Source organism: Bos indicus x Bos taurus, chromosome 9 (assembly GCF_003369695.1).
Source record: "Bos indicus x Bos taurus breed Angus x Brahman F1 hybrid chromosome 9, Bos_hybrid_MaternalHap_v2.0, whole genome shotgun sequence".
Classification (NCBI taxonomy): Eukaryota; Metazoa; Chordata; class Mammalia; order Artiodactyla; family Bovidae; genus Bos; species Bos indicus x Bos taurus.
The window spans coordinates 2,991,754-3,005,639 of record NC_040084.1 but is presented as its reverse complement, the minus strand read 5'-3'; the positions used below and the strand labels follow the sequence as shown (position 1 = coordinate 3,005,639).

Below are 13,886 nucleotides of genomic sequence, written 5' to 3'. Positions count from 1 at the left end.
AAAAACAGCATTCAGGAAAACAACAACAACAACAACAAAAAAAAGACCATGGCATCCAATCCATTACTTCATGGCAAATAAATGGGAAAACATAGAAACAGTGACAGATTTTACTTTCTTGGACTCCGAAATCATTGTGGATGATGACTTTAGCCATGAAGTTAAAAGATGCTTGCTCCTTGGAAGGAAAGCTATGGCAAACCTAGACTCTGTATTAAAAAACAGAGACATTACTTTGGCAACAAATGTCTGTATAGTCAAAGTTATACAAAGTTCCAGTAGTCACATATGGATGTGAGAATTGGACCATAAAGAAGGTTGAGCACCAAAGAACTGATGGTTTGAAATTGTGGCACTAGAGAAGACTTTTGAGAGTCCCTTGAACTGCAAGGAGATCAAATTGGTCAATTGTAAAGGATATCAACTTTGAATATTCATTGGAAGGACTGATGCTGAAGATGAAGCTTTAATTCTTTGGCCACCTGATGTAAAGAGTCGACTCACTGGAAAAGACACTGATGCTGGGAAGATTGAGGAAGGAAAGAGAAGGGGGCAACAGAGGATGAGGTGGTTTGGTAGCATCACCAACTCAATAGATACATGTTTTGAGCAAATTCTGGGAGATAGTGAGACAGGGAAGCCTGGTGTACTGCAGTCCATGGGGTTGCAAAGAGTCAGACATGACTGAGTGGCTGAACTGAAACAACTGTAAAGTGAAATTATATGTTTGCAGTATGTGTATATTAAATTTATATTTATACACTTAATAAATATATATTTATTTAATTTATTATATGTGTATATATATACTATTTATAAGTTAGATTTTTTTTAACTCTCAAATAGGAATTTTTATGGCTTTATGGACATACAATTGACATGTAGCATTGTACAGATTTAATATGCACAACACAATGATTTGATACATGTATATGCAAGTATACCTCTGGGGGTTAATAGATTTGTTTCCAAACCACTGAAGTAAATCTGAATATGGCAATACAGCAAGTTCCACAGATTTGGGGGGATTTTCAGTGTACATAAAATTTATATTTATACTGTACCAAGGTCTATTAAATGTGTAATAGTGTTATGTCTAAAACAATTGTGAATAGTTTAGTGAGGAAATACTTTATTGCTAAAAAATGCTATCTGAGCCTTCATCAAAATGTAATCCTTTGGCAATAGTAACATTAAATATTATTTTTAATATAAATTTATTTATTTTAATTGGAGGCTAATTACTTTACAATATTGTATTGGTTTTGCCATGCATCAACATTATTGATCTTAGAGTACAATAAGAAATATAATAATGATGAACTAGTTTGGAATATTGATAGAATTACCAAATTGTGACATGAGGACTGGAAGTGTGCTAATGCTGTTGGAAAAGTGGTATTAACAGACTTGACCAATTCAGGTTTGCCACTAATCATCAATTTATGAAAAACATACATCTGTAAAGAGCTGATTCATTGGAAAAGGCCCTGATGCTGGGAAAGATTGAGGGCAGGAGGAGAAGGGGATTGACAGGGGATGAGATGGTTGGTTGGCATCATCGACTCACTGAACATGGGTTTGGGTGGACCCGGAGAGTTGGTGATGGGCAGGGAGGCCTGGCGTGCTGCGATTCATGGGGTCACAAAGAGTTGGACACGACTGAGCTACTGAATTGAACTGAACTGTTACATCTGTGAAGCATAGTAAAGTGCAGTATACAAGGAGTACCTGTATTGTGAAACAATTTCCATGATAATGTTAGTTAGGACCTTCATCAGCTCACATATTCACAAGTTTTGTGTGTGGTGAGAACTTTGACGTTCTAACAACTGATTTAGCAACTTTCAAATATACAATAGAATATTGGTGACTATATTCAGCATAATGACAGTAATGTGCATTACATAAGTACATCTCCAGAACTTATGTATCTTGTAACTGGAATTTTGTCTCTCTTGACCACTTTAATCCATTTTCCTCTCCCTATCCCAGGAAATCAACACTAACCAGGAAATCTGCACCTCTGAGTTGTGTTTTTTTTCCTTTTCTTTTCATTTAGATTCCCCATTTAAGTTAGCTCATAGAGTATTCATCTTTCTTCGTCTGACAAATTTCGCTTAAAAAATGCCTTCAGGTTCATCCATGTTGCTGTGTATAGCAGGATTTTCTTCACCTTTATGGTGAAATAATATACATGCTTTATTAATGCTAATATATAATATTGTTATATAGAGTATGTTATAAATGTTATATCATATATAATGCATATTATTGTTTATAGCATATATAATAAATATTCTACTAGTATGTTGTATATCATATATAAGTATCTTAATTGCAATATACAAGTTATATATGTTATTATAGCATATTGTAATATTGTATAATTGATATTGACATAATATAATGTTCTAGATTAACATAATTATATATATGATTATTTAGAGTACAGTACACTATAGTACCATAAATATCATATGATACAGTATAATACATACTATATATAAGATATGTCTTATGTCTTATATATCATATATAATGATATATATTATATTGCACATAAAATATTTATAAAATATTCACATAAAATTCATATATAATTATATACTTTAGTGATGTATGTAATTATAAATAATGTATATGGTATGCAAATATATACACACATATGATACAATATATTTTATCATATTTTATGATACATTTATCATACTTTTAATTATGTAATGTATGTAAGTCACACATGGTTTACATATATTACATTATTTTATATAGTATATGACTACATATATTATGTCAGTTTAGTTCAGTTGCTCAGTCTTATCCAACTCATTGCAATTTCATGGACTATAGCATGCCAGGCTTCCCTGTCCATCATCAACTTCCAGAGTTTACTCAATCTCATGTCCAATGGATTGGTGATGCCATCCAACCATTTCATCCTCTGATGTCCCCTTTTCCACCTTCAATCTTTCTCAGCATCAGGGTCTTTTCCAGTGAGTCATTACTTTGTATCAGGTGGCCTAAGTATTGGAGTTTCAGCTTCAGCATCAGTCCTTCCAATGGATATTCAGGACTGATTTCCTTTAGGATTGACAGGTTTGATCTCCTTGCAGTCCAAGGGACTCTCAAGAGTCTTCTCCAGCACCACAGTTCAAAAGCATGACTTCTTCAGCACTCAGCTTTATTTATAGGCCAACTCTCTCATCCGTACATGATTACTGGAAAAGCCATAGCTTTGACTAGTTGGAACATTGTTGGTAAAGTAATGTCTCTGCTTTGTAATATGCTGTCTAGGTTGGTCATAGCTTTTCTTCCAAGGAGCAAGTGTCTTTTAATTTAAGGCTGCATTCATCATCTCCAGTGATTTTGGAATCCCCCCCACAAAAACAAAACAAAACAAAACAAAAAGCTTGAATCAAGATGGCCAGGAGAAATCTCAATAACCTCAGGTATGCAGATGACACCACACTTATGGCAGAAAGTGAAGAACAAAAGAGCCTCTTGATGAAAGTGAAAGACGAGAGTGAAAAATTTGGCTTAAAACTTAACATTCAGAAAACCAAGATCATGGCATCCGGTCCCATCACTTCATGGCAAATACATGGGGAAAAAATGGAAACATATATAATTATATATATTAAATATACTGCATTATACATATTGTATTAAATATGCCTGCATAGTCGTGTTTGACTCTTTGCAACCCTATGGACTGTAGCACACTCGGCTCCTCTGCCCATGGGATTTTCCATGTAAGAATATGGTCGTCTGTTGTCATTTCCTCCTCTGGGAGATCTTTGAGACATAGGATCAAACCCATATTTCCTGTATGTCCTGCATTGGCAGGCAGATTCTTTACCACTGATCTGCCTGAGAAGCCCTAATAGTAAAAGCATTATTTGTAAAACATATAATATTATATAATTATTATATATGACTATGGTATATAACCATTATAAATATCATTATATACTTAAAATGTAGAATAACTAATTATATACAGTTATATGTGTATCAGTAGAACATATATATAATATATAATATTATATATTGTTTAGGCTTTCATCATGTCGCAAATGGTAAAGAATCTGCCTGCTATGCAGGAGACCCAATATATATTATTTATATATATATTGATATATAACACAATTATACAATATATAATACATAATATATAGTATTAATTAGTAATATACAATATATTAATATACAATTATACATTTTGTATTATGCATCATATTAAAATTTGTGACATATGATCTTATCATGTGCCACATATATAATATTTATCATATATTTATTATTACTAATATGTGCAATAATATATAATATATATCATATATAGTCTTTGTTTTTGAGTAATAGTGGACACTTAGTTTTCTTCCATGTGTTTGCTGTTGTTAATAATGCTGCAGTGGACATCAGTGTGCATATATCTCCATGAGATATAGTATCTTTTCATTTCCTTTGTATATATACCAAGAAATGATATTGCATGAAAACAAAGTAGCTCTATTATTCAGGTTTTTTTTTTTTTTTTTTAGGAATGTCCATACTGTTTTCATAGTGAATATACAAGTTTACTTTTCCATCATCAAGTGCCCCCTTTTCTTCACATCCTCACAGACACACAGTCTTACTGTGTTTTTTATTTACTTTTCCCTGGTGATTATTAATGCTGAAAATCTTTTTTATTTACCTAATAGCTATTTGAATATTATATTTGAAAAAAATGCCTATTTAAGTTATTTTTCTCTTTTTAAAATTTGATTTCATTTCTAGATATATGGGTTCTTTATATGTTTTGGATATTAGCCTTTTTTTCAATTATGTGGTTTGCAAACATTTTCTCCCATTCCAGAAGTTGTCTTTTCTTTTTGTATGATGTATATTTGCTGTACAGAAACTCTTTCATGTGATGGACCTCAGTTATTTATTCTTACTTGTTTTTTTTTTTTTTTTTTTAATGGTTCATTTGGGATCATATATACGAAATCATGGCCAGTGCCATGACCAATATCAAAAATATTTTTTCAATATTTTCTTCTAGCAGTTTTGTTTGTTGTTTTAGGTCATATTTAAATCTTCACATAATTCAGGTTAAATTTTTTGAATGGTAATGTATAGGAGCCCAGTTCCATTTATGTGCAGATGAATATCCAGTTTTCCAAATGACTTACTGAAGAGACTATCTTTCCTGCCTGAATAGTCTTACCTCCCTTGTCAACTATTAGTGGACCATATATGGATGTGCTAATTTCTTGACTCTCAATTTTTTTCCATTGTGCTGTCTGTTTTTAAAACAGTACCACTCTATTTTGAGTACTATGCTTTTGTAGTATAGCCTGAAATCAGGAACTGTTATGCTTTCAGCTTCATTCTTTCTCAGGCTTGAAGAATTTTCCACAGTTTATTGTGATCCACAAAGTCAAAGGCTTTGGCATAGTCAATAAAGCAGAAATAGGTGTTTCTCTGGAACTCTCTTGCTTTTTTTGATGATCCAGAGGATGTTGGCATTTTGATCTCTGGTTCCTCTGCCTTTTCTAAAAGCAGCTAGAACATCTGGAAGTTCATGGTTCACGTATCGCTGAACCTGACTTGGAGAATTTTGAGTATTACTTTACTAGTGTGTGAGATGAGTGCAATTTTGCAGTAGTTTGAGCATTCTTTGGCATTGCCTTTCTTTGGGATTGGAATGAAAACTGATCATTTCCAGTCCTGTGGCCACTGCTGAGTTTTCCAAATTTGCTAGCATATTGAGTGCAGCACTTTCACAGCATCATCTTTCAGGATTTGAAATAGATCAACCGGGATTCCATCACCTCCACTAACTTTGTTCATAGTGATGCTTTCTAAAGCCCACTTGACTTCACATTCCAGGATGTCTGGCTCTAGGTGAGTGATCACACCATCGTGATTATCTGGGTCGTGAAGATATTTTTTGTACAATTCTGTGTATTCTTGCCACCTCTTCTTAATATCTTCTGCTTCTGTTAGGCCCATACCATATCTGTCCTTTATTGAGTCCATCTTTGCATGAAATGTTCCCTTGGTATCTCTAATTTTCTTAAAGAGGTCTCTCGTCTTTCCCATTCTGTTGTTTTCCTCTATTTCTTTGCATTGATCCCTGATGAAGGCTTTCTTATCTCTTCTTGCTATTTTTGGAACTCTGTATTCAAATGCTAATATCTTTCCTTTTCTCCTTTGCTTTTCACTTCTTTTCACAGCTATTTGTAAGGCCTCCTCAGACAGTCATTTTGATTTTTTTCATTTCTTTTACATGGGGATGGTCTTGATCCCTGTCTCCTGTACAATGTCACAAACCTCCATTCATAGTTTATCAGGCTCTCTGTCTATCCAATCTAGTCCCTTAAATCTATTTCTCACTTCCACTGTATAATCATAAGGGATTTGATTTAGGTTATACCTGAATCATCTAGTCGTTTTCCCTATTTTCTTCAATTTATGTCTGAATTTGGCAATAAGGAGTTCATGATCTGAACCACAGTCACCTCCTGGTCTTGTTTTTGCTGACTGTAGAGCTTCTCCATCTTTGGCTGCAAAGAATATAATCAATCTGATTTCAATGTTGACCATCTGGTGATGTCCATGTTTAGAGTCTCCTCTTGTGTTGTTGGAAGCACGTGTCTGCTATGACCAGGATGTTCTCTTTGTGACACTCTATTTGCCTTTGCCCTGCTTCATTCTGTACTCCAAGGCCAAATTTGCCTGTTACCCCAGGTGTTTCTTGACTTCCTACTTTTGCATTCCAGTCCCCTATGATGAAAATGACATCTTTTTGGGGTATTAGTTCTAAAAGATCTTGTAGGCCTTTGTAGAACCATTCAACTTCAGCTTCTTCAGAGTTATTGGTTGGGGCATAGGCTTGGATTACCATGATATTGAATGGTTTGCCTTTGAAAAGAACGGAGATCATTCTGTCATTTTTGAGATTGCATCCAAGTACCGCATTTCAGACTCTTTTTTGACCATGATGGCTACTCCATTTTTTCCAAGGGATTCCTGCCCACAATAGTAGATATAATGGTCATCTGAGTTAAATTCACCCATTCTAGTCCATTTTAGTTCGCTGATTCTTACAATGTCGACGTTCACTCTTGTCATCTCCTGTTTGACCACTTCCAATTTGCCCTGATTCATGGACTTGACATTCCAGGTTCCTATACAATATTGTTCTTTACAGAATCAGACCTTGCTTCTGTTACCAGTCACATCCACAACTGGGTATTGCTTTTGCTTTGGCTCCATCCCTTCATTCTTTCTGGAGTTATTTCTCCACTGATCTCTAGTAGCATATTAGGCACCTACCGACCCGGTGAGTTCCTCTTTCAGTATCCTATCATTTTGCCTTTTCATACTGTTCATGGGGTTCTCAAGGCAAGAATACTGAAGTGGTTTGCCATTCCCTTCTCCAGTGGACCACATTCTGTCAGACCTCTCCACCATGAACCGCCCATCCTGGGTGGCCCCACAGGCATGGCTTAGTCTTTAGTGCCAACTAATTAAGACTTGTACATGTAATACTTCTATTAGAGAATTGCAAAAGAGAATAAAAAGAAAGTAAAATGATCTGAAACCCAAGTATATGGGTTTATGTCCTGGTCTTTTGAGAACTGAAGTATACGAACTTTTAACAAATCTCATAAATGTTAACTTTTTATCTGAAGTATAAATGAAATATAAAAGGATTTTATCAAGGATGCTAATAATTCAAAAGCAATGAATTGGACAAAGCTTTTGAACTTATTTGAATAATGATAACTTATACATATTCAAAGTGGTCTCTTTCCCTCTGTCTCTCTCACACACACAAACACAAACAGTGCACTGGAGGGAGAGGGAGAGAGGTGTGCTAGCCCTATTATTAATATCTTTATTAAAGAAAGAGAAGACGACATCTCTATATTTTTAATACAGTTTCCAAATCCTGGTATAAATGCTTAAAATGAATATACATAGAATCATTAGGGGTTCAATATGTCGCAATGATAGTTATAAGCCATGATTTGGGTTTGTAGTATCTTTGAAAGGGAGAAGTTTAAGATACTTATACAGCACAGGAAACAGAATATCTAACATAAGTCATTATCTTCCCTAAGAAATATAGCTGTTAAGTCAACAGCGAGTTGTTTTTAAATCCTCTCATACCATCAATCAAAATTATTTCCCTTTATAAAAAAAAAAGCCTTAAGAAATATTGATCAAAAGCTATGTCACATGATATGTCAGATCAGTTGGTTAGGGCTAAAAAAAATGTACAAATATATATTTTGTGTCAGTCAAGGAGAAGTCACAAAACTTTGGTATTGCAAAATTTGTTCTCACTAATGTAACATATACTGACATGTTATATAAGAAATAAATTGCTTTCCTTTTTATGGACAGTTTTCTTGATTCTCTTGCTTTTTTTTTATTGTCATTGTGGAACTGCTTCATCATTGTCTTAATTTCACTGTTTACTTACCAAAATTATGCTTTCACAACCTTATTGAATTTCAGAGTCAGTTCAAGTTTAGTTTTGTAATATGTGACAGTTAATTAGTTTGCTGTCAACAATAAGATAGATATTCACTTTCAAATGAATGTTTATTTATCTCCACCCCTGGCACCTCACTGAATTCCAAAAGAAATAACACAAATGCTAGATTGTTTGCCATTTTTAATTTTTATATATAAACTGGGCAGTTAACTACAGGAGGGACTAACATTGCTATTTTCCATGTTTAGTTTATTAGCAATTTATAAACACCTATAATTAACTGCAATAAATGTGGTGTTAATTTTCTTGCAGATATGCAAGCTATTAACTATAAGATTAGAGCTAGCTTAATACAGTTGATAGATATATCATATGTGAAACAATGTTCAGCAAATATGTTTTCCCTCACTTATAGAAAGAGGAAATTTTTGATAAGTGCATTAGGTTATGTCGTGGTAATCCCCCACAAGGATGTGTATTGATACACAAACACATATTTCAGAGGTCTAGAACAAAAGAAGATATTTTTCTCTCTCTTATCATATATCAAATGTATCTCTGTTTTTCATCTTTCTTCATTTCAGGAATAATGTTTTGAATATAATCAATTTAGGGCAGTCAACCATCCCAGTTTGCTGAGGACTGAGTGCCTTCATTAGACACAGGGATTTCAATGCTAAAAAATTAAGTCCCAGACAAACAGGTGAGTTGATCACTGTAAATCCACTTTAGCAATGCAAGTGAAATCATTTTATTTCAGAGGAGTCTTATTTCTATTTCTGTGATCACAAAGAGACAGACATGCCTGAGTGACTGAACTGACTGGTATTTCTATTTAATGATGGAGTTTGAAACTTATAAATGATGATATATACTTGTTATTTAATTCATGAATTCATTTGTAAAGAATTAATTCCAACAATTAATTTGGAGAGAATTAAAACATCAATTTACCTAAAGGATCACTTCTGTGTAAAATTGTGAGTCCCCTTTGGTCCAAATAAAATTAATGGAGAAAAATTAGTATTACTTCAGTACCTGTGGTCAACCTAGAACTCTAGATAACTTAATGACAGAGAGTACTATTAATTCTATTGGAAATTAATTGTGATGTTAAAAAAAGAGGTCACTTTAGAGCAACTGAATTCACAAAGACGCTGATCTTGTCATACAAATGATTTTGAATTGTTAAATTATATTTCTCTTAGGCTTATGAAAATTAATAAAGTAGTGTTCTAATGGACAATAAGTATTACGTTATTAACCATGTCCACATGAATTCAGAATGATTAATTTCTTCCATTAATGGCATTTTCAAAATTTCTACTCAAAAAGAAAAGAATCAATTTATTTAAAGCCATCTTACTTGGAAAAAGTACCACTGTGCAGAAAAATGTTTATAAATTCATTGTCAAATCATTAAATAATTCCCAACAAAAAATCATCTGATCATTACAGAGTTGTCACTTGTATAACATTCTCCACAATATGACAATTATCCCTAAGGAGTTCACCTGGAAATATGGTTCTTCCAACAAACTAAAATGCATCCACCTAATTTCAAATCCACCTCTTCTAATAAGAAGAGCTACACTATATTCTCACGGTTTCTATTTTTACTTGGGTGATAGAAAGCTCAGAGCTATTCAGAGATGAAGATTTTAGTTTACTTGCCTGAAAGCTTCCACTGTTCAATCCCCCTATTTTACTTTGCGTTCATGAGTGCTCAGTCATGTCTGATTCTTGAGACACTATGAACTGTAGCCCACCAGGCTCCTCTGTCCATGGAATTTTCCAGGAGTGTATACTGGAGCGGGTTGCCATTTCCTTCTCCAGGGATCTTTCTGACCTAGAGATTGAACCTACCATATCTTATGTCTCCTGTATTGGCAGGCAGATTCTTTATCACTAGTGCCACCTGAGAATCTTGTATTTTTATTTGCTAATGCTGTATTCACCTACTTTCTTTTATTTTCTTGTTGTTATTGCGTGTGTGTTAGTATGAAGTCTGACATGAACACACAAGCAATGACACAAATCCACTGATATTGAAGGTTGGTTAATACCATTTTTAGAGTTTATATTCCATATCTTAGTATAAAAATGATGGATTGAAGCTTTCAGTGATCTTAAGTCATTGACATATATTATACAACTTTGTTCTTTTGGTGGACACTTAAAGTAATGAAATGATAATTTTTTTCATATTATTTCTAATCTTTAGTGTTGATTTTGGTTAGGTATATGGTTATTTATTAATTTATATAAAGACTAATACTGTAAGATTCATAGTTTGTCTAGCCACTAGGAATTATATACTGTGAATCTAGGTAGAAGACTGTCATAACCTGAAACAATGAGAACAAAGCTTGCTTAGTATAATAATTGCATTAAAGGAAATGTCAGATGCTAGTGGTTCCTTGTTTCTCATGATTCAGTTGTGCTTCCCTCTCCCAAACTCGGGGAATTCACTTGTTGGAAATTAAGAGAAGTAGAAATGACTTCTGGCCTGTTCTAAACAAAATATATAGCCGTAGTCTGTCTCCAGGGCTGAAATTTCTCTTTTGGGATGTCTTATGTCATCCTAAGGTTTCAGTGAAGTAGCATGTGTTAAAACTTAATGATGGTTTGTGTGTGTGTGTGTGTGTGTGTGTGTGTGTTGTCCAACTCCCTCCCACCTCATGAACTGTAGCCCACCAGGCTCCTCTGTCCAAGGAATTTTCCAGGCAAGAATAGTGGAGTGGGTTGTTCTTTCCCCTTCCAAGGCATCTTTGTGAACCAGAAGTTGAGTCTGTGTCTCCTGCATTAGTAGGCAGAGTCTTTACCACTGAGCCACCTGAGAATATAATGATGCCTTGAGTGTGAGTAAAATTGTTTATATTTAATTAATTTTATTGTGGATATAACCATATATGAATTCTATCTTTGAAAATACTAGAGATTGCTATGCATAAATCATATTATTAGAAGATATGACCTGATCATATTAAATATTTTCAAATAATATACATTTAAAAATCCAAGTTTGAACAGTGACCATGAAGAAAGATGGTATAGAAAGAGAAGTGAAAGGAAAGAAAAAGAAAAAAGTGATATAAAAGGCATTCCCTATAGACATTTATTTAAAATCTTAGTGGTTGTCAAAATTAGCTGTGTGTTTTCCTATGCAAAATTTTCTATACTAAAACATGTTTCAATAAAGTTTTTAACCAATTTATTACTTCTCTTTTCTAGTATATATACACCCCAGGGTACACAAGAGCTTCATGTTGATTTGTGAAGAACACTTGCTTACTTCATTTGTATGCCTGCTACTGTGGAGCCATCAGCCATGATATTTATCAAGATGAAGTTACTAGCCCTCCTCAATTTAAATATGTTTGGGAATTAATATTTACAGGTAATCCAGTTAAAGTATATTTTCTGTTTAATTTGTTTAAGTCAGTTAAAAATTTACAAAGTAGGTATGTATTTTCTAATCACAAAACACTTTATAACTCAGAACACAAAATAAAGTAAAAGTGCATTTAGTACTCTATTCTCTCATGTGCTTCATTAAAAGACATGCATACGCTTAATATCTAAAATATCCCAGGAATTCTGCTTGGTGAAAGATATATAATTGTGAAGAAAATTAGAATTATCCCCTATTTACAAAGATCTAACTATTTTTAGAGGGACTTATTGGGCAAATACTCACAATAATATGTGTGTGTGTGTGGGTGTGTGTGTGTGTAATTGAAGTAAAATGTTCCTACAGAAAGAACTGGATGATTCTGAGCAGGTCAAATCATGTCAAGCTCCCAGAACTCCAGCTACAGAACTGGAGTTGGGCATCCCCAAGGTCTCCAGTGCTAGTGCTGGGTAGGGTTTTGTCCCTAAACAGGGGTGTCAGATGGGTCTGAATGGAAGAAGTGTCTCACCTCAGCTGGGAACAAAAAACAATCCACATCTATGCTTTGAGACTTGGAACCTGGCAAAACCATCAATAATTTCTTCCTCCAACCCATTATAGTAACAGTAGAAGTGTTCTAATGGCAGACTGGGTGGAGTTACGTCACCTGCAGAGAGGCTGAAGATTCCAAAGAGAGATCTGTATTAGTTAAACTCACGAACTTAAATCAGACAAGCTGATTTCTACAGAACCATGAGAGATCTTACATTTTTCCTGCTCTAATTTAAAATAGCACTTTACCTGTGGCAGATTCATTTCGATATTAGGCAAAACTAATACAATATTGTAAAGTTTAAAAATAAAATAAAATTTTAAAAAACAAAAACAAAAAAAAATAAAGATAAATGATGAAAAAAAATAAATAAAATAGCACTTTTTTTTTTCTTTTCTTTAGTTAGGGGAATTGCAGATGAATCAGGCAGTTCCTGAGAACTCAGGAAGAATAGTTACATTACAAAGACAAAGAAGATATAAACCCTGAATCTCTAGAGGTATTGAGGTGTTAAATGGTGAATTGGTGGGAACCAATAGCACACAAGTAAGAAACTTGTTTATCTGGGGTTGCAGTCCTTCTCAAGCTTCCTTTTGAGGGGGTATAGCTTCCGATTTGGAAACTGAGTGGGATCTCAGAGGACAATGACAATCAGTTTAGCTTGGTGTGCTCATCCAGGAGTTGGTCCCACACCTGGTGGTTAAACTTTTCTTCCCATAGTTTTTGGTACCTTACTATTGGAGAGACCACAGTGAGTTCTTCAGTGGCAACTAGGAGTTGTAGAGCTCTGGAGGCTGAAAACATTCCCACCATAAAGGTGGTTTCCAGATTGGTAAGTATATCTCTTCCTAATAAGGGAGTAGAGCACTCAGGGACCACCAGGAACTGATGAAAAAACATCTGTCCATCCCAGCAGCAAACAAGGACTTGGGTGATTTTTTTTTTTTTTTTTTTGTAATTGCTTTCCCTATAGCAACTAAAATGGTACAGGTTTGGGGGGAGAAGGTTCCAGAGTAAGAGGTCAGGACAGAGTAGGTAGCCCTACTACTCTGTAGTAGTACAGATCAAATTGCCAACATCTGCTGGATCATCAAAAAAGCAAGAGAGCTCCAGAAAAATATCTATTTCTGCTTTATTGACTATGCCAAAGCCTTTGACTGTGTGGATCACAATAAACTGTGGAAAATTCTTCAAGAGATGGGAATATCAGACCACCTGACCTGCCTCTTGAGAAATCTATATGCAGGTGAGGAAGCAACAGTTAGAACAGGACATGGAACAACAGACTGGCTCCAAATAGGAAAAGAAATACATCAAGTCTGTATATTGTCACCCTGCTTATTTAACTTATATGCAGAGTGCATCATGAGAAACGCTGGGCTGGAAGAAGCACAGGCTGGAATCAAGTTTGCCGGGAGAAATATCAATAACCTCAG

The 13,886-nt window shown here is 34.4% G+C and overlaps 1 protein-coding gene across 1 annotated transcript in view; it reads left to right on the top strand.

The window, feature by feature from the left end:
- EYS (eyes shut homolog) overlaps positions 1-13,467 on the top strand; it is a 284,045-nt gene extending 270,578 nt beyond the window's left edge. Inside the window, 2 exon segments of the mRNA XM_027552187.1 lie at positions 11,738-11,903; positions 13,424-13,467. Coding sequence (XP_027407988.1) covers positions 11,738-11,903; positions 13,424-13,467 — 210 coding nt within the window.
- The last annotated feature ends 419 nt before the right edge of the window (positions 13,468-13,886 follow it).